The sequence below is a fragment of the Vipera berus genome (genome assembly GCF_964194415.1).
Source record: "Vipera berus genome assembly, chromosome: 2".
Lineage (NCBI taxonomy): Eukaryota > Metazoa > Chordata > Lepidosauria > Squamata > Viperidae > Vipera > Vipera berus.
Genome location: NC_138203.1, coordinates 179,732,887 through 179,753,919, shown reverse-complemented (window position 1 = coordinate 179,753,919; position 21,033 = coordinate 179,732,887). Strand labels below are relative to the sequence as shown.

Genomic DNA, 21,033 nt, shown 5'->3' with positions numbered 1-21,033 from the left:
GTAATTAACTCGGAAGCTTCAACTGGTGCAAAGTGCGGCGGCACGGACACTCTTGGGAGCCTCCCGATACTCCCATATCACACCTCTCCTCCGTGCGCTGCACTGGCTTCCGGTTGCCTTCCGTGTGAAGTTCAAGGTGCTAACAATGACATTCAAAGCCCTACATGGCATGGGTCCGGACTACCTACGGGAGCACCTTCTGCCGATGTCAGCACCCCACCGTCCTGTGCGCTCCCACAGAGAGGGCCTCCTCAGGGTGCCACCGCTCAAGGAATGTCGGCTAATGGCCCCCAGGGGGAGAGCATTCTCAGTGGGTGCGCCAGCCCTCTGGAACACCTTACCAACCGAAATCCGGATGGCCCCTGACCTCCGTACCTTCCGTCGCGACTTAAAAACTTTCCTATTCCAGCAGGCTGGCCTGGCATGATAACGTTAATTGGGGTCCCAGTTTGTGTTATTAGTGTTTCTTATTATTTTATTGTTCGGTCTGTATACCTTCCTTCCTCTGTACACCGCCCCGAGTCCCTCGGGAGAAGGGCGGTTTATAAAAACTAATAAATAAATAAAATAAATAAAATAAATTATTTGGTCAACCTGTACATAAAAGTCAACCTCTACAAAAGTTATAAGATTTACTTCTTTTCTTGTATAAAACATTATCACAAGAGTTTTGTTTCATGATTTCTAGAGATAGTGAGACATGGCATTAAATTTCAAAGATTAATCTTCAATTAATGAAGATCATGAATTTTTAGACAAAGGCACATTTGGAATTTTTAGAAAGGTCATGCACTTCATCACAAAATTATTGCTTGGGTATACTTGTTAAAAAAAATGAAGGAAATAATAACTTAGGTACAACAGACTATAATTCATTATATATTTTTTTTGCTTATGTATGTGTCTGAACATGCTGTCATTTGGGGACATTGAATCCCATAGATTTGTGACTATTGTCTTCATTTATGGATTTATTTAGTCCTCTACTAACAAAAGTATTGTTATGTATTTACTGTTTCAACAAATATTTTCACCTTAAACTATAAAACTATCTTATCTTGGTGTTGAACTTTATTTCACTGAGATCCATACTAATTAATGATATAGCTGTATAAAGGTGCTTTGATAAAATGGGTAAGGATGTTGAGATCAGATTCTAAGCTACTGAAAACCCAGACATTCTCAGTACAGCCAAAGTATCGACAGCAACATTTTATTAATTGTCTTATGTATGATATATTGATGAAAACATCCACAGGAAAAGAAATTTGCAAAAAAAATCTTATAGCTGGTACAAAAGGAGAATCAATTTTTACTGCATTAAAAACCTACTTTGAAAAGCCCTGTATTTTACTGACAAATATTATTGTTTGTTCATCTGGTGGAGCTCCAGTTATGGCAGGGAGATATGATATATTTATATGATTTTTGAAGAAAGAACCTCTAGAAGTTTTTTTTAATATTCATTGTATAATTCTCAGTGAACATCTTATCAAAGTTTAAGTCCAAGTTTACACAATTCATTAAACCTCACAAAGAAAGCAATAAATAAGATTATGACCAATTCGAAGAAGAAGTTGTTTCAACATGCTTATTGATATAACAATGAATGGTTTGTTCGTTTGTTCTTACATGTGGGTGCTTAATGGCTTTCTAAAGAGAAGAGACTAGACAGTCACTTGTCTGAAATGGTATAGGTTTATTTATTTTTATTTAATTTAATTTATATACCGCCCTTCTCCCGAAGGACTCAGGGTGGTGTACAGGGCAATAAATACCAAAAATACAAAATACAAAAATTAAAAACAAATTAAACAATTGTGCCCGAATACATTAAATTAATTAAAAACAGTAATTAAAACTCCAAACCCATCAGATCAGGCCGGCTTGTTCAAATAAATACGGTAAGTTTTTAGATCACGTCGGAAGGAGCGAAGGTCGGGAGCCATCCGGAGCTCAACCGCTAAATGGTTCCAAAGGTCTGGCACGCCCACAGAGAACGCCCTCCCCCTGGGGGCCATCAGTCGGCATTCTCTGACTGGTGGCACTCTGAGGAGGCCCTCTCTGTGGGAGCGCACTGGGTGGAGGGAAGTTCACGCCAGCCGCAGGTGCTCCCTTAGGTACTCCGGACCCATGCCATGTAGGGCTTTATAGGTCATCACCAGCACCTTGAATCTCACCCGGAGGGCAACTGGAAGCCAATGCAGCTCACGGAGCAGAGGTGTAACATGGGAGTATCGGGAGACCCCCAACACAACTCGCGCGGCTGCATTCTGCACCAGTTGAAGCCTCCGAGTGGTCCTCAAGGGCAGCCCCATGTAGAGAGCATTGCAGTAGTCTAACCGAGAGGTCACGAGCGCATGAGTGACCGTACGCAAGGCATCCCGGTCCAGATAGGGTTCTCCTGCTTGAGCCTCCAAGATCCCTTCCAGCCTATTCTATTCTATTCTATTCTATTCTATTCTATTCTATTCTATTCTATTCTATTCTATTCTATTCTATTCTATTCTATTCTATTCTATTCTATTCTATTCTATTCTATTCTATTCTATTCTATTCTATTTGCAATTGTGTGAATCTTCAGTGGAACTTTAATTAGATCTGTCTGAAAGTTAGAGTAAGCTAATGATCCTTATTGATTTTGAGAATGTTATATCTACGTTTATTGAGAAATTAGCTCTATTTGTACAAGATAGCTTGCCAAAAGAATTCTGCAAATTTTGGAGAAATTTTAAGAACTTTTATATATTTTGTGAGTTAACATAATGACTTCATAATGAGTTAACAAACTCAATACTGATGTGTGGATGATGAATCCTTTCAAAGAAATATGTATAGTGTAGATACTTAACATTCACCATAATAATGAATGTAAAATCAATGTTAAACAACACAGAAAATTGCAGAATAGAGAAGATATTCATAATTGTAGAACAAATGTTTATCAGTACTAATACTGTAGCTTCCCCAATTTTCTACCCAGTTGAATTAGGTTTCAATGCAGACAAATCATTTTCCCACAAAAGAAGCAAATTGTTGGGATATAATAGAAAAACAAGCTCTCTACCTGACCATAACAATTAAATCCTGAAATTTAGATAGAAGACACTACCGCAAATATTGCATTAAAAATGAAACAAAAATAAGTAACATGTTAATAACATGATATAATTTTATGGGTATATTTTTATTATTAATAAATACATTTTATTTGAATGAAATTTGATGTTCTATTTATATGTGAGTTTAAAAGTAAAAAAGCATTAATAGTATTAACATTTTAAAAATTAATGACAATAACAATATATAAGTAAGTAGGCAGCAAAATCATTGCAAATGTAAAAATTATTGAAAACTGGCCACTTATTGCTGTGTAATATATCAAAGTATTTAAGTATCTGGGAATCCTCTTTGCCTGGAGGAAATAATTAAAAGCTAAAGATTGGTGAATACAGTTCTGTGTTTCATAGATAGTAGAGGCCCACTGCCCTAATTGGTGTTACAATCAAAATGATTAGCCCTCATGGTTCCCAGACTTGTCTTTAAAAATACCTTGGACTATGGAAGCAACCTAAATTTTTAAGATCTAGAATTGAGAGAGTACCGTATATACTTGAGTATAAGCCGAATTTTTCAGCCCACTTTTTGGGCTGAAAAATTCCACTTCGGCTTATACTCCAGTCAACAAAAAAACTTACCGAGGACTTGTGCGCGGCCGAGGCTTTGGTGCTTCCGGGATCGCCCGCACCTCTCCCAAGCCACCGCCGTCCGAGACCTGCCGAAGTTTGGGGAGGTTTGGGGAGGTGCGCGCGCACCTCCCCAAACTCCGCGCCTTGCCTGCCTGCTTCTTTCCGCAGCGGAAAGAAGCAGGCAGGCAGGGCGCGGAGGAACGGAGACTTGCCGACGTTTGGGGAGGTTTGGGCGCCTCCCCAAACCTCGGCAGGTCTCCGTTCCTCCGCGCAGACCTGCCGACGTTTGGGGAGGTTTGGGCGCCTCCCCAAACCTCGGCAGGTCTCCGTTCCTCCTGCCGACCTTTGGGGAGGTTTGGGCGCCTCCCCAAACCTCCCCAAACCTCGGCAGGTCTCCGTTCCTGTTTGGGGAGGTTTGGGCGCCTCCCCAAACCTCCCCAAACCTCGGCAGGTCTCCGTTCTTCCTGCCGACCTTTGGGGAGGTTTGGGCGCCTCCCCAAACCTCCCCAAACCTCGGCAGGTCTCCGTTCCTGTTTGGGGAGGTTTGGGCGCCTCCCCAAACCTCCCCAAACCTCGGCAGGTCTCCGTTCCTCCGCGCAGACCTGCCGACGTTTGGGGAGGTTTGGGCGCCTCCCCAAACCTCCCCAAACCTCGGCAGGTCTCCGTTCCTGTTTGGGGAGGTTTGGGCGCCTCCCCAAACCTCGGCAGGTCTCCGTTCCTCAGCGCAGACCTGCCGACCTTTGGGGAGGTTTGGGCGCCTCCCCAAACGTCCCCAAACCTCGGCAGGTCTCCGTTCCTGTTTGGGGAGGTTTGGGCGCCTCCCCAAACCTCCCCAAACCTCGGCAGGTCTCCGTTCCTCCGCGCAGACCTGCCGACGTTTGGGGAGGTTTGGGCGCCTCCCCAAACCTCCCCAAACCTCGGCAGGTCTCCGTTCCTGTTTGGGGAGGTTTGGGCGCCTCCCCAAACCTCCCCAAACCTCGGCAGGTCTCCGTTCCTCCGCGCAGACCTGCCGACCTTTGGGGAGGTTTGGGCGCCTCCCCAAACGTCCCCAAACCTCGGCAGGTCTCCGTTCCTGTTTGGGGAGGTTTGGGCGCCTCCCCAAACCTCCCCAAACCTCGGCAGGTCTCCGTTCCTCCGCGCAGACCTGCCGACCTTTGGGGAGGTTTGGGCGCCTCCCCAAACGTCCCCAAACCTCGGCAGGTCTCCGTTCCTGTTTGGGGAGGTTTGGGCGCCTCCCCAAACCTCCCCAAACCTCGGCAGGTCTCCGTTCCTCCGCGCAGACCTGCCGACGTTTGGGGAGGTTTGGGCGCCTCCCCAAACCTCCCCAAACCTCGGCAGGTCTCCGTTCCTGTTTGGGGAGGTTTGGGCGCCTCCCCAAACCTCCCCAAACCTCGGCAGGTCTCCGTTCCTCCGCGCAGACCTGCCGACCTTTGGGGAGGTTTGGGCGCCTCCCCAAACGTCCCCAAACCTCGGCAGGTCTCCGTTCCTGTTTGGGGAGGTTTGGGCGCCTCCCCAAACCTCCCCAAACCTCGGCAGGTCTCCGTTCCTCCGCGCAGACCTGCCGACCTTTGGGGAGGTTTGGGCGCCTCCCCAAACGTCCCCAAACCTCGGCAGGTCTCCGTTCCTGTTTGGGGAGGTTTGGGCGCCTCCCCAAACCTCGGCAGGTCTCCGTTCCTCCGCGCAGACCTGCCGACCTTTGGGGAGGTTTGGGCGCCTCCCCAAACGTCCCCAAACCTCGGCAGGTCTCCGTTCCTGTTTGGGGAGGTTTGGGCGCCTCCCCAAACCTCCCCAAACCTCGGCAGGTCTCCGTTCCTCCGCGCAGACCTGCCGACCTTTGGGGAGGTTTGGGCGCCTCCCCAAACCTCCCCAAACCTCGGCAGGTCTCCGTTCTTCCTGCCGACCTTTGGGGAGGTTTGGGCGCCTCCCCAAACCTCCCCAAAGGTCGGCAGGTCTGCGCGGAGGAACGGAGACCTGCAGAGGTTTGGGGAGGCGCCCAAACCTCCCCAAAGGTCGGCAGGAGGAACGGAGACCTGCCGAGGTTTGGGGAGGCGCCCAAACCTCCCCAAAGGTCGGCAGGAGGAACGGAGACCTGCCGAGGTTTGGGGAGGTTTGGGGAGGCGCCCAAACCTCCCCAAAGGTCGGCAGGAGGAACGGAGACCTGCCGAGGTTTGGGGAGGTTTGGGGAGGCGCCCAAACCTCCCCAAAGGTCGGCAGGAGGAACGGAGACCTGCCGAGGTTTGGGGAGGTTTGGGGAGGCGCCCAAACCTCCCCAAAGGTCGGCAGGAGGAACGGAGACCTGCCGACGAGCCGCGGCCACACAGGGTATTCCTGTGTATTCAGGCTTGCAAAATGGCGGATCGAGCCTCTGCTGGCGGCAGAGGCTTGCAGAACGGCGGATCGGCTTATACTCGAGTCAATAACTTTTTCCAGTTTTTGGGGGTGAAATTGGGGGTCTCGGCTTATACTCGAGTCGGCTTATACTCAAGTATATACGGTACTTTGGGAATGGGCTGAGTGAAATACCATTCATTCATCCTGTGTGTGCCTTCTCTCTGGTGAGTTTTAATAGTTTGTCATCTAAACTAGTAGAAAGGAGATTTAACAATATCCTAATGCATGCATAATTATGCCCATAGTAATAGGGGAATATTGAATCTGCTTTTTTATTGCATTGCCTATTTTATATCATTTGGCACTGGAGCTTAATAACCCTTTTGCTGCTAAATTGTTCTGGCTGGTCTAATGTGGAGAAAACTCATCTTTTTTTGGTTATGCCTATAGAAGTATCTAATGAAGTAACTGATTTTTGTGTAATTGCCTTTCTAATAGGTGAGTAATGGTAATACTCTAAATACTGAATAAGCGTATATGTTTATCATATTGATGCCAAGAACACAATTAGTCTATTTATACCCATATGAACTTTGATTTCTAATTCTTCCACTTCCTGGTTTATATTCCCATCATTTTTCTTCTTGCTATGTGTATTGTTCTTTAACCCTAAATCAGTAAGGCTGATTTAAAACTTTTTTTTAAAAAAAAATCTGAGCAGCTGAGATGCTTAAAAGTGAAGCTCTGGTCTCCTACATTAAGCCTAGAAGTATTCAGTAGAATAAAAATGATAATAGGTGGAAACAAATGCTTGATTTCCTTCATCTCTATTTATATAATTTGCAAATGATATAATAATAAAAGGAACAGGTATTATCAGGCTAGTTTAGAACACAAGAAGTACTGCATTCCCTACTCGTCCCTACAGTCTAATCATAAAAAAAAATCCTTATAAGTCCAGTTCACTGAAATCATGTTAAATAATTTGAGTTTTGTTTGAAAGTAAAACTACGGTAACATGTGGAAAGAATCCTCGCAAAATATATAAGGGGAGGGTTTGGGGGGATTGCTCAATATATTAGAATTTAAACCTGCTTATATCTGCTACAGGTAGTCCTTGACTTACAACCATTTGTTTAGTGATTGAAGTTAAAAGGACACCGAAAAAAGTGACTTATGACTGCTTTTCACACTTACGACCATCGCAGTGTCACATGATCAAAATTTAGACGCTTGGCAACTGCCATGTATTTATGCAGTGTCCAAGGTCATGGAAACCTCTGGCAAGCAAAGTCAATGGGAGAGCCAGATTCACTTAAAAACTGTGGTACTAACTTAATAACAGCAGTAATTGACTTAACAAATAAAATGGTAGTAAAATGGGAAAAATGCACTTAACAATTGTCTTGCTTAGTGACAAAGATTTGGGGCTTAATTGTGGTCGTAAATTGAGGACTACCTATGTACCATTCACCATTGAGATTTTTAAAAAAACTTCTTTAAGGAACTGCTGAATCCTTCAACATACTTATCTTATCTGCAGGAAATTGAGTTATAGGTTGTTACTTTTTGGTGATGTATTTTCTTTGCCTTTCTTTTTCTCAGCAATTTTAAGAAGAGATCCCATTAATTTTAATATCTCATGTTATCTGACTGCATGCAACATAAAGCCAAGATAAATTTGTTGGCACTCTAATTCACAATATGGATACTTGAGGATAAATCCCTTTGAATATAAAATGATTTATTTCCAAGGAATTTTATTTTTATATTGCCATCTAAGAAACACACAAAGATAAGTATTTCTTCTTTAAAAACTATGTTCTTTGTTTTCAAAAATTGCAGCTTTGATTGAAGCCCAGGATATAAATATGCACCTAAAGCCTCTCCAGAGCCCACTGGAAGAAATAGAAAATGTGGAATTTAATGAGGTGAAACCATTATTAAATCGCATGCTTCATATAGTGTGCTTAATATGGGGCACTTCAAAATATTACTGCGCACCTGCTAGGATAATTGTGCTTCTTCAAGAAATTTGCAATCTTCTTATTCAGCAGGTAAGACCTGAAGCAGTTCTAATCCTGTCTGTTTGCTTGTTTGCTTGTTTGCTTGTTTATCACATTTAGAAACCATCCACCTCCCTCATAGGGCAACTCTGGACAGTGCACAAGTAAGGCATAAAAACATAAATGCTATATATAAATATTACATTAGGAGCCAATTCAAACAAAAATAGAATAATTAAATAAAAAATTAAAAAGACTGGGCCAGGCCTTCAAGGTGCTAACTAGCCCCATGACTGCATGCTGCTCTTCGTGCCGCAAACAAAATGGCAGAGCCATGTTTTTAGACATTTTCGAAAGATCAGGATTGGGGGGGCTACCTCACCTCTGGAAGGAGGACGTTCCAGAGGGTGGGGGCAATGGCAGAGAAAGCTCTTCTCCTGGAATCACAGGGTCTACAGCATACCTTCCCTGCCTGACCAGGTGGGGTGGGCTGATATAATAGGGCAAAGACGGTTCCACAGGTAATCTGGCCTCATGCCATGTAGGGCTTTAAAGGTCATAAGCAACATTTTGAGTTGGACCCAGAAGCAAACCAATGCAATGCAACTCATGTACCAGAGGTGTTACATATGTTGTCCTTGGGATACCCAAGATTGCTCACGCAGTCACCTTATATACCAGATGAAGCTTCTGGATACTTTTCAAGGGTAGCCCCATGTAAAGCATATTGTAGTAGTCGAGACAGGAGATGGTAAGGGCATGAATGTCCAAGGGAAAAGCCTCCTTATCCAGGAAAGGGCGTAGTTAGTGCACAACACAAAGTTGAGCAAAGGCCCTCCTAGCCACAACTGCCACCTATTTCGAGCGGGAACCATGAGCCCCGGAGGACCCACACACGCATTATATACCAGGTCTGTGAGACATGAGAATGTCTGCAGAATCTTTTCAGGATAAACCTATTTTGCCAGCACATCTAAAATAGTTGATTCTTGCCACCTGTCACTTCAAGAAGAGTTGTAAGACTTAAAGTTCGGCTAGGTATTTGGCCCCTGAAATCAGTGGTGCATCTCTCACTGTTGCAGTCACATTGCAAAGAGATTCTTTGCACCTCATGTTCATAACATTGATGGCATAATTATGGTTCATTAAATAGAATGATTTAAGAACATAGGATGCTGCTAGCAGGAAGCTGTTATTGTGTATTCAGTCTCCTTCGTTCTTGGAATTTCGTGTGAAATTTTAGCGTCCTCTTTTCCCACTGCTGTTTTAATTTCTTTTCTTATCAAACTTAAAATCAATTAAAAGGGAAGAAATGGAACATATATGCAATACTTTTTGGTTCGTAAATAAGGAGCTTATGTATGCATTTGTTATATACCTAACACATCTGTGTCCAAATCTACTGAATTTTGATTTTGCTAATTATCAAATCAATGTCAGTTTACTACTGAGCGGCCAATTTAAGAATCAAAGCAAAGCAACACATCTTTTAACATGTTTGTCCCATGTAAAACTTACAAATGTTTAATTCATTTCTTTGTTCTGCCCAACCAGGCCAAGAATTTCCTTAGTCCAGAAGATATACTTAAAGGAGAAGCAGAAGAAAGTCTGAATAAAGTTCAGAAAGCTTTTAATGTTTTTGATTACTTTAAACAAATTTTTGAAGAAAGAAGAGAAAACCTTAGCAATTATTTTCAGCCAGGTCAAGAAGTAAAGCAATGGGATTTTCCTTCTGTAATGGTTTTTGCAAAACTGAATAATTTCCTAGAGAGGCTTCACGTAGTACATGTAAGTTCTTCGCTGTGAAAAATAGAACAATGAATACTCTTAGATTCTATACTGCACAGAAGCAATGTATTTTATTGTCACCCTTTCCTGCAACCCATTTCCCATATTTTTTCTTGATTCTTGTCTTTAATGGCTCAAATTGTGGATTTAGACCCTTTCCCTTCTTGTATCTGACTATGGAACAATCTTGACCCCTACCTGTCTGTTGGTCATTTAGAGTGGTTCAGTGATGTTCCCTCCTGCCAGGATCTTTGGGTATGACCTTCAGGACCATTCTGGTTTGAGCAGCAGGGAAGCTCAAACCAGAATTCCCCCTTATAGTTGACATGTCCCAAGCTGAAATCTGACTTAGAAACATGGCTTTAAAAAAAGGATAAACTCAACTATGACTTGACTGGGAAGATTTACATGGCGAAGGAGGTGAGAGTATGCTGATTCTCCAATGTTTCACTGTGCAACCCCTCTCTTCCACTGGTGATTTTTTGGCTTGGATGCTTTTTGAATATGGATTTAACCCTCTTCTGAAAAATAATTCTGTGTCCAAAAGTAGTTGGACTAATAGAAGTCAGCAAGAGAGAGAGAGCTCCATGGCGAAGATTGCTGGCTTGTTTCTGGCTTTCTCCTGCTGTTGCTGCTTCTCTCTTCACTGGTCAACTGTTCATTGTGTTCCTTTTGAATGCATCAAAATACCACAAGTTTTGATAGACTAGGGCAGGGGTCGGCAACCTTAAACACTCAAAGAGCCACTTGGACCCGTTTCCCAGAGGAAAAAAACACTGGGTGCCGCAAAACTCTCACGGGGGGGAGCTTGACTGAAGGTAAAGGTAAAGGTTCCCCCGCACATGCGTGCTAGTCGTTTCCAACTCTAGGGGCCGGTGCTCATCTCCATTTCAAAGCCGAAGAGCCAGCGCTTGTCCGAGGACGTCTCCGTGGTCATGTGGCTGGCATGACTAGACGCCAAAGGCGCACAGAACGCTGTTACCTTCCCCCCCATAGTGGTCCCTATTTTTCTACTTGCATTTTTTTTACGTGCTTTCAAATTGCGCGTGGGAGGGAGCTTGATTAAAGAGTTTAATTTAAAAGAAATAAAGGTTGCTGTGCATGAGTTCTCTCTCTCTTTCTGTCCCTCCCCCCCTCTCTCTCTCTTCGATTTTCTGCTCACCTGGCAAGCTGGCTTCACGCTGTTCTCGGACAAGCTGATACACATTCTTATTGGGCTGGCTCTCCTGAGCTGCTGCTGCTTTCTGCTGCTTCCTGCTTCCTGTGGAGATGCAGCAAAGGCAGGAGCCCCACCCAATAAGCTTGTCAGCTTCTCGGAGAACAGTGTGAGGCCACCCTCTTTTTTTACACACACACACACACACACACACACACACACACACACACGGGGGGAGGGAGAGAGAGAGAGAGAGAGAGAGAGAGAGAGAGAGAGAGAAGGGAACCACAAGTGCCTCTCTCTCTCTCTCTGTCTCTCTGCAAATGGCGGAGGACGACTGGGAGCCTCAGGAGAAGGCTGCATAATGTAAGGTCTCCACCATATCCTTAGTTCTTACAATGTAAGTCTGTTTTTAATTGGTTGTATACTACTTTCCACCCCCACCCCTCTTCTTACAAGCGGCAGTTACTTGTCTGAAGTTAAGCTTATTGGCCTTATCTAGTAGTCCATTACAGATCTAGGCACTTCTATTACCTTTTCTGATCCAGATGGGAAGAAACAATTTTGCTATTCAAAATTCGAGATGGTGAGGTAGAAAGAACACTATGGGATTTTAGGAAAACAATATTTCCCCAACTGGTGCCTTCTGGATCAACATATTAAAAGCTCCATTATGTGCAAATACACTTTGCAAGCACACACAATAAATATACTTAATGCATAGATTTTAGCAGTGCTTTTTTTGTAAGGAAAAAGGTGCTGGAACTTAACATCTTGTTAATCTTTTATTTAAAAATTATATATTCAGTTCTTAACATAAATTTAATTTATTGTATTTAAGGCAAATGTTCATAATAAATTTTACACTAAAAATTAAAAAAAGATTTTCAATTCAACGATTTTTTAAAATAAAGAAATTATCTTTCACTCATAGTCAATCACTACACACACACCCACACACGTTAGTTATGTAACAAAACATAACGGTCACCGCCCACAGTAAGCACTCAGCGCGCGACCACATGACCAATCACAAGCCGAGCAGTGCCACAAGCTGAGCAGTGCCATCACAACCAGCGCAGACGATGTACACATGCATTGGACTCAACAAGCAGCCCGCATGCACCGTTTTAATGATTTTGCCTGCTATGCTCGACAGGGCGATTCAAGTCGATGTGGACCAAACATCAAATTTTCAAAAGTTATTTTTAAAACTTGGAAAATCCATTGAAAAAAGGTGCCGGAACTCTGTTCTGGTGCATTTTATGACAAAAAAAGCACTGGATTTTAGCCTGCAGAGTCAACATTTCTAGTGCTACTTAATTTTAGTTTGTAATACTTATGTTTATGTAGTACTTTATATTTAGGATTTATGTTTAGTCATTGAGTCCCAATATGATGCACCTGTAGGAAATTTTTATAATGAATTCCTACCTCTTGGCAAAATTTGCCCAGTAAAGTGAAATAGCATATCTACTATTCTATCAAACTATTAAAGGCAGCAGAAACAAACAATAGAATATGTATAAAAACCCATATTTAGAGTTGGAGCTGCCTGTTTGATTCTGGAAAAATTTGACCTTATTAGCAGTATTCTAATGTTCTTGTAAAATATTATGGCATTTATTTATTTACTATAATTTTTATTTTTATATTGTATTTCTTTCCTGCAGAGACAGGATCCCATGGAAATTGCAGGAAGGGGCGGGGAGCCATTAAAGAGAGAGGCAAAAAATTAGAGGATTTCTGTTCCATATATTTTTGTTTTGGTGCATGAAATGGCTCATGGTTACAGAAGATGTTTCTTTTGAACAGCCTTAGAATAAGATCCAGTAGTAATACTTTTAAAAAGTCCTTGATCAATATAGTTGTATATCAGCACTGACAGCAAATAGCACTTGTGACTTATGCTGTCTTCCTTCCTCTGACAATGAGTCTGTCTATAAAATGATAAATAGAAATTATTTTCCTCACAAAATTATGTGATACATTAGGGGTGAGAAATAAATTATCTGAAAAAAGTTTTGGTTTTTTTTTCTTTTTCTTTTGGCTGTAATATTATTAAAGTGCAAAAGCCGGCCTAAATGTCAAGAAAATAAACTGTGAATTGTTGATTTCTGTAGGATCTTCTGATGACAGTTCTGGACATAGAGAAACTGGAGAAACTGGAATTTAGTGGCATTAAAGGCAAATCTCTGAGTCAGCAAGTCTTGAGTATGCATGAAGAATTCCAGGAAATGTATAAAGTATTTTCAGATCGAACGTATGACTGTCTGGATGTGGCTAATGCGGTAGGTGACTTTGGACTCTAGGAGAGTAGAAGCTCTGTAACTTTGCTAAAGAGGACTTTGGGGTCACATATAAAGAAAAAAGTATCTGGTATTGAAAAGCCTGCTCAGTCAGAAATGGCTTTTATTCATAAAAATATTTATTTGGTTCCTTTAGGAGTTTGAGAATGATGTGTGTGACTTTAAGAGCAAAATGGAAGATATTGATCGACGGTTGGGGTCTCTCTTTGGCCAAGCCTTTGATGATGCAGCCAGTGTGGAGCATGCATTCAAGGTTTGCAAGTTGTTATACTCAGCTACTGCAAAACACAACAAATGTGCCCTAGTTATTTTTAAATAATTAAAAATGCTCAGATGAGGTACTAGTTTATGGATTTTTATATTTTAATAAATGCATACTTTAATATCAATGTGGACTACAGCACTGAAATAATTACAATTGTATTCATTTTGATAGCTAGGTCATTAAAGAAAACATGTGAGCAATGACAAGGATTCCTATTGTAAATGATGATTACAGGGCTATACAATCCCCCCCCCTTTTTTTTCTTCTTTCTGTGTGATAGCTGTTAGACATTTTTGGAAGCCTCCTGGATCGACCAATGATAGCAGTAGAAGCCTATGATAAATATAATGTTCTCATCACAATATTTGACAAAGACCTTGATGATGCTAAATTGATCTACCTGAAACGTATTGAGGAGGAGACAGACATAGGTACATGTTGATAACTTTAAAAAGTCTTAATACTCATTTAACAGAAAGTATTAATGTAAATTGGTCTAAGCAGCTTCATTTAAAAAAAATTGCCATAAGGATCAATTATCTTACATAACTGTCATGTTAAATAGATTAAAGATGTAGTAACAAACAGCTACACAAAGTGAGGATGATGTAAAAATAACAGTATACTATGTGTTATCCCAATATCAGGTTATTCAACTGGGCTTCATTTAATACTGATTCCCAGTTGTATTTTGTTTTAGGAGTAAGGGCTGCTGTGTTTTTTTTAATTGTAGATTGCTAGAGAAGTATAGAGTTAAATATCAGTGTGATCAGTTGGAATTCACTTTTGGTGGGGAAAAGACCTTTTCAGGTGTTATAATATCAGGGTTTTTTATGACTTCAATTGTCAATTAACTTTTTTTGGAAAACTGATCCCTGTAATGAATTGGGTGATGCCAGAGAATGTGTCTATATCATGTATTTAATCAGGGACAGCATTTTCCCTAACTCTAAATTTTTTGTTGGAAATTACGATTCTTTTTGGTATTTTAGCAATCAGTATTATATTAATATTAGTATTGTATTATTAATATTAAGCCTACTTGGAATAAACTTATTGTATTTTGAGTTTTAGACTGAATTTTGTTCCTCAGGGTATTCACCAGTGCATAAAAATATGCCTTTGGTGGCTGGAGGAGTTCAGTGGGCTCAGGAACTAAAGCAGAGGATCCAAAAACCATTCAGTAATTTTAGGCACCTCAGTTATTGGTGAGTATCCTTATTCTAAAAAAAAGGATTAATTTTATCAAACTTTCTGTATCAGTGTTCTGCATGAATGTTAAAACTGAAATAATGACATTACCTGATACTACAAAATAAGTTTGAAAAAGGGCTTCTGGCCTAGTCTACACTTTTTATTCTTTCCAACTTGATGGAACCTTAGAAAATGATTATCTAAAAGTTTTGAGACTTGATCCATCTGTTTGTCTCCCAGTAGTATAACTCCTCTCCCCCAAATAAAACAGAAGAAGAACAATGTTGGTGTGAACTGGAGAAGCCAACAACAACAACATCAACAAAACATTATTAAAATAATCACAGGATTCTGTCAGGCATTCGTGGCTGGTGGATTTTTGAGAAAATCGAATGGTTAATGAAGACCCAACCTCTATATTTGAGTGTAGAACATTTTCTCTCTCTTTTTGTTACATCTTTTGAAGAAATAAAGATATAACAAAAATTATATATAGGTTTGAATTTTAATTATATATAATTTTTAATTTATTCATATATGTATGTACACACACACACACACACACACACACACACACACACACTTTATATATATATATAAACTTTACCCTGGGAGTCAATTTTTTGAAATGGATAGATACATAAATAGGGTTATTTCAGATGGGTTCATCTTCTACAGTACCAGGAAAAAAAGATAGGACTATTGAAGAGTATTATATAGATGTCTGTAATCATTGATATGAATGGACTTATAAGGACAGTTTGAAAAAGAAACAAATTCTTTGGGAGAGTAAGTCATGATTAATATAATGGGTAACTCAGCTCTCAGGCAGAAAAATATGTCATAGGAAAGCTGTGTGTGTGTGCGTGCGTGTGCGCGAGGGTGTATATCTCAGGTCTGCAACCCCCGGCTCCGGAGCCGCATGCGGCTCTTTCAGCCATCTCCTGCGGCTCCCAGTCCTCTGCCATGTGCAGTCCCCCCAAAAAAAGCGGGACTAAAAAATTTCAACCAATCAATTCAAATATGCAGGGTAGGTGCATATTTCGCCTTGGCTCCACTCTTCAGTCAAACCCTGTTCTGCGCATGTGTGCATGTACACGCATGCGCACACATTTTTTTGCGGCTCCCAGTTTTTCCTTTTGTGAGGGAACCGGTTCCGAGTGGCTCTTTCACTGTTTCAGGTTGCTGACCCCTGGTGTATATATTCCAAATGTATCACATCTATATGCAAACAGTATCTAAAAAGTAACAGAAGAATAACAGAGTTGGAAGGGACTTTGGAAGTCCTTGGAAGTTGGAAGTCTTCTAGTTGAACCCCCCTGCTCAGGCAGGAAACTCTATACCATTTCAGACAAAGGGTTATTCAATCTCTTCTTAAAAATTTCCAGGGTTGGAGCATTCACAATTTTTGGAGGCAAGTTGTTCCACTGATTATGGAACATGATCTGAATATTTTAAAAGTTATTTAAAATATTGACCATCATATAATTTCAGTCAAATTATCAAGTATTTGATGCATTTTATTTATAGTTCCTTGGATTCTGCAGAAGGCAAAAGAATGGCGCAGAAGTATGAAGATTTGATCCAGTTATTAGAAAGGTAAACGTGCTTCATTAGAACATATTGTAAGAATACTGGTAGATTTGCCTTTGCTAAATTATTTTTATGTAACTAATAGGGGCTTTGGAGTTGATTTATCCAAATATTTTTTCCTTAGTTGCTTAATTAACTAAATTCAGTGTTTTAGAAATGTTTTGTATACAATGTGATATCAATATGGTAATATGTTACTAAAGATCCTCTGGGAGGAATAAATAAAAGCATTGATGATGCTACCCAGTTTGGGTAATGAAATGACTGCAAGAAAACAAGCTCAGAGATCACTAAGGACCCCTCATTTTAACCCCGAGCTACAAATATTCTCCTTTATTAATAAATAAAGGGGAAGGGGAGAGGAAATTATGGTAATGTCCAAAATATTGTCTCTTAGTGCAAATAACATTACTATTTTCTCTTCAGTTCATTTAATTGTCATAATTTCCCCATTTTAACTATTTTCTACTAAGACTTTTTTTTTTGAGGGGGGCTATATAGCTATATTCAGTCATGCATAGCGTGATCACTTTCTATGTTATTAGAGCAGCTCCTATATGATTACTCTCTCGCCACATTCAGGATTAAGCTATTGTAAATAATACAGCTTAGCTATTTAAAATGTTACTTGTTATTTTTAAATGCTGTTTGCTATATTGTATTTCTCACAAGGAGTAGCCTTTTATATGCAAATATTTGATGCCTATAATGAAAATGAGATCCTCATGCCTAAAACTATTTTACAACAATCTAAAATATGGAGGCTTTCCTCTTTAAATGTGGGAGTGCTTTATAATGTCAGTTACTGAAAATTTGGATTTTTGGGATGAGGAATTTAAGAATTACTCAAACCCATTTTGTATACAATTTGGGGTGTTATCCTGGGGTTGTGGTTACATAACTAGTAGTATATACGTAAAAGTATGTAGTAGACTAAGCTAAATTTAGCTAGAATAATGAATCCCCTAATTTTTCTATGAACTTCACTTGTGATATAAAATCTAGACAAATCCACTTTGGTGAAATATTAAGCACACATTTCAAGTCACCAGACCTATATTACCAACTTATTAGAGGATTTTGTGCTCAAAATTAGCATGATTGAATGCAGTGTAAGTAAACACAGGTACAATTTAGAATATGGGTGAAATCAACAATGTTGTTGCTATAATGAAGCCCACAGAAGACTTAAAGTTAATTATAAAGACTCAGGAAGCATACCCAATATAATTGTTAAACAGCAGGCAAAATGAATTGGCCAAATCAAAGCCTAGAGCAACATCTGGAGATAACCAAGGCCAAGTTATACCGTTCATGTTAAAGCTGGATTACCTATGGCCATAGGATATAAACAACAGCCAGTATAATATTTATTACAGCATGTAATTTACTACAAATTAAATACTTTCCTGCTTTACTCAATACCACCTTTTCTAGTCTCAAAATAGATATTTGTAAGGGTTCACCTATGGATCCATGTTTTGCTCTTAAAGACATACTCTTTCCTATCTGGCACTTCATAGGCTAACATTTTGACCTTGCACTACTATGTTTGCAGTACTGAGTAGACTTCATTCTGAGTGGGCTTCATTCTCTGTTCCAGACTTAAGTGCCACTTTCCCAGATTCTTTTAAATATGATCCCATCTTTTTTAAATAGAATTTGAGCTTACAGATTTTTGAAGCCCTATTACATCTCCAGATTTTAATTTACATATCTTAGATGAACATAACTCATATGACTGCTTTATCTAGAATAGAATGTAGAATACAACAGAGCTGGAAGAGATCTTGGAGGTCTTCTACTCCAGCCCCCTGCTCAAACAGGAGACCCTATATCATTTTAGACAAGTGGCTGTCCAGTGTCTTCTTAAAAACCGCCAGTGATGAAGCACCCGCAACTTCTGATGGCAAGCTGTTCCACTGGTTAATTCTCCTCACTGTTAGGAATTTTCTTCTTAATTCCAAGTTGCTTCTATCCCTTATTAGTTTCTATCCATTGTTTCTTGTCCTGCCCTCTGGTGCTTTTGAAAATAAGTTGACCCCCTCTTCTTTGTGGCAGCCTCTCAAATACTGGAATATTGTTATCATGTTACCGGTAGTCCAGACATGTCAAACACAAGGTCCGGGGGCCGGATCCGGCCCACAAAGTGGTTTCATGTGGCCCGCGAAGCCATCCTGGAAACAGTGAGGGAACAGCCCCCACTGCCTTGGCCCTGGCCCAGAGACCCTCCTTCTGCCAGAGACCCTCAGATCTGCCCCACTCCTGCCTAGGCCCCCATAGGCACCCTTCATGCGAACGATGTAGAGCTGGCCACGCCCACTCAGTAGGCCATACGCACTCTAGCCACACCCACCCAGTAGGCCACGCCCACCCTGGCCATACCCACCTGGCCCCTTGAGGGCTGATGTGGCCCTCAATGAAATTGAGTTTGACACCCCTGCCATAGTCCTTCTTTTCTTTAAACTAGCCAAACCTAAATCCTGAAACCTTTTTTCATATGTTTTAGTCTCCACGACTTTAATCATTTTAGTTGCTTTCCTCTGCACTTTTTCCAAAGTCTCAATATCTTTTTTGTTGTATGGTGACCAAAACTGGGTGCAGTATTCCAGATGTGGTCTTACTAAGGTTTTATAAAGTGGTATAAATACTTCATGTGATTTTGCTTCTATGGCCTTTGTTTATACAACCAAGGATGGTATTAGCATTTTTGGCTGCCGCTGCACACTGCTGGGTCATGTTTAAGTGATCATCCACTAGGACTCCAAAGTCCCTCTCACAGTTACTCTTTTGAAGTCAGGTTTCTTGTGATTCACTTTGCAAATTGGATCGTGTTTGTATGTTGTAAGTGAAAAATATCTGAAAGTTGATTGAGCAGCAACCTTGGAATCTTCTAAGAGCGGTGGGTATGTGGAGAAATGGCTTTATAGGAAGAAACCAAGTAGTTTTCCAGACAGTAGGGACAGAGGGGCAAGAACTTCCGCCTACAATTTTTTCACTTCAGATTTGCTTGCAACATAGCCAGGAAATCTCTTCCAATAACATGTTGACAGTGCATGGAAGTGTTGACATGATTGCTTGGTCTTCTGGCAGATATCAAGAGAAGCTGTATGAGGAATGGTTCCAGACTGTCTCTGTGAAAGCTCAATATAATCTCACTCAACCACTGATCCAACGAGATTCAGAGAGTAAAATGATTACAGTCAATTTTGACCCTCAGGTAAGATGAAAGAATGTTGATCTTACGGAAGACTTCTCCCTCTTCTTTTTGGCAGAAACAGGTGCAGTTTTACAAAGTGAGAAGTGTTCTAATGCTTGGAGCCAAAAATGGCTCAATCTCTGCTACTTCTCAAGGAGAAAGAGATTTACATGGCTAAAAAAATATCCTATAGAATAGCAACATCATGATTTGCACAGTGCCCTTCAGTGGAGCTTGATTGTAGTTCACATAACCAAAATTAAACATTTTATCCAACAGAAAATATGCTGAATTAAAACAAAAGCCCAACATAATTTTCTGCCTATAGTCACAGATCAGTGATACACATATAAGAATCTCCAAACAGAAAGAGAAAGAAGATAATTTTGTTTAAATCCATCACTTTTGCCCAGTTGATATTTAGAAGCATGTTGCTTTTTCAATGTAGTTTCTGTTAACTGACAGGGTTAACAGATAAACTTTTATGAATTTGACTATAAAAGCAATGCTCTTGCTATTTCCTAGTAATTTATATAAACATTTGTGAGATTAAAACTGGAATTGCTGTATGTAGAAATATTTGTGGTTAAATTTTAGAAATATCTCATATTGTTGAGATGACAGTCCACAAGGTACCCTCTAATTAATATTTTTGAGTTGAAAAGGAAACTTTCTCCCTATGTTCCTATTTGGTTATTCAGGAAGTTTTATAATTGAAACTCTATACAGAGAGAGAAGAGAAGAAATACAACTTTTTATAGGAAAAAAAGAACACCAATGAAAAGGTTTCAAAGATTTATTTTACTTTGTGATTTTCTAGCTGGTGTCCATTCTAAGAGAAGTGAGCTACCTTGGAGAAGATCAGATTGGGAATATCCCAGAAACAGCAGCAGAAATATATTCTTCTAGAGAATCCTTCAGGCAATTAGTGGCCAACTTGGATTTAATGGTTACTTGGTACAACAAAATATTGTGCACTGTCCTAGAGGTGGAATATCCACTCATACAGAATCAACTGCGTGAAATTGATATTCAACTGAAAGAAGCAGAAGAAACATTAAATTGGAAAACAAAAGGTAAGCTCTGCTTGCAGAGTCCCATGTAGTAAAAATGAAGTGATTTCTGATCTTTCAGCCAAGCTGGGTCTTCTTCAGAAAGCTCTCCTTGCTCACATTTTCTCCTCTGCAGATAAATGTGGACGTTACCAAACTGGGTGAAAAAATACCGTGTTCTTTCTTCTTCCTGGTGTCTTCTGGGCACTGTAATCATCTGGTGTCTATAGTGCTGTGTACATTTCAACCCAGAATGTTGAATGTTGGGGTCTTTATTTTCCACTTTTATTAGTCAGGGAACATGGCTCTTTGGAATTTGAGAAGAACCTAACAGCGTAAAAAGAGAAGAAATAATGAAAAAATATTTGAAGGATGGCCCAAAGATGCTTTTTCATGAGGTAACTGGACTTTCTTGTTTTTCTTTGAAGACATTTCTCATCCAAGAAGCTTC

The 21,033-nt window shown here is 40.5% G+C and overlaps 1 protein-coding gene across 1 annotated transcript in view; it reads left to right on the top strand.

Annotated features, from left to right (window-relative positions):
- DNAH9 (dynein axonemal heavy chain 9) overlaps positions 1–21,033 on the top strand; it is a gene marked incomplete at both ends in the record, with an annotated part of 232,762 nt that overhangs the window by 15,739 nt on the left and 195,990 nt on the right. The window contains 9 exons of the mRNA XM_081320420.1: positions 7,866–8,077; positions 9,581–9,814; positions 13,094–13,261; positions 13,416–13,532; positions 13,825–13,975; positions 14,638–14,752; positions 16,269–16,337; positions 19,425–19,551; positions 20,351–20,606. Of these exons, the coding sequence (XP_081176546.1) occupies positions 7,866–8,077; positions 9,581–9,814; positions 13,094–13,261; positions 13,416–13,532; positions 13,825–13,975; positions 14,638–14,752; positions 16,269–16,337; positions 19,425–19,551; positions 20,351–20,606 (1,449 nt within the window). The remainder of the gene's footprint in view (positions 1–7,865; positions 8,078–9,580; positions 9,815–13,093; positions 13,262–13,415; positions 13,533–13,824; positions 13,976–14,637; positions 14,753–16,268; positions 16,338–19,424; positions 19,552–20,350; positions 20,607–21,033) is intronic.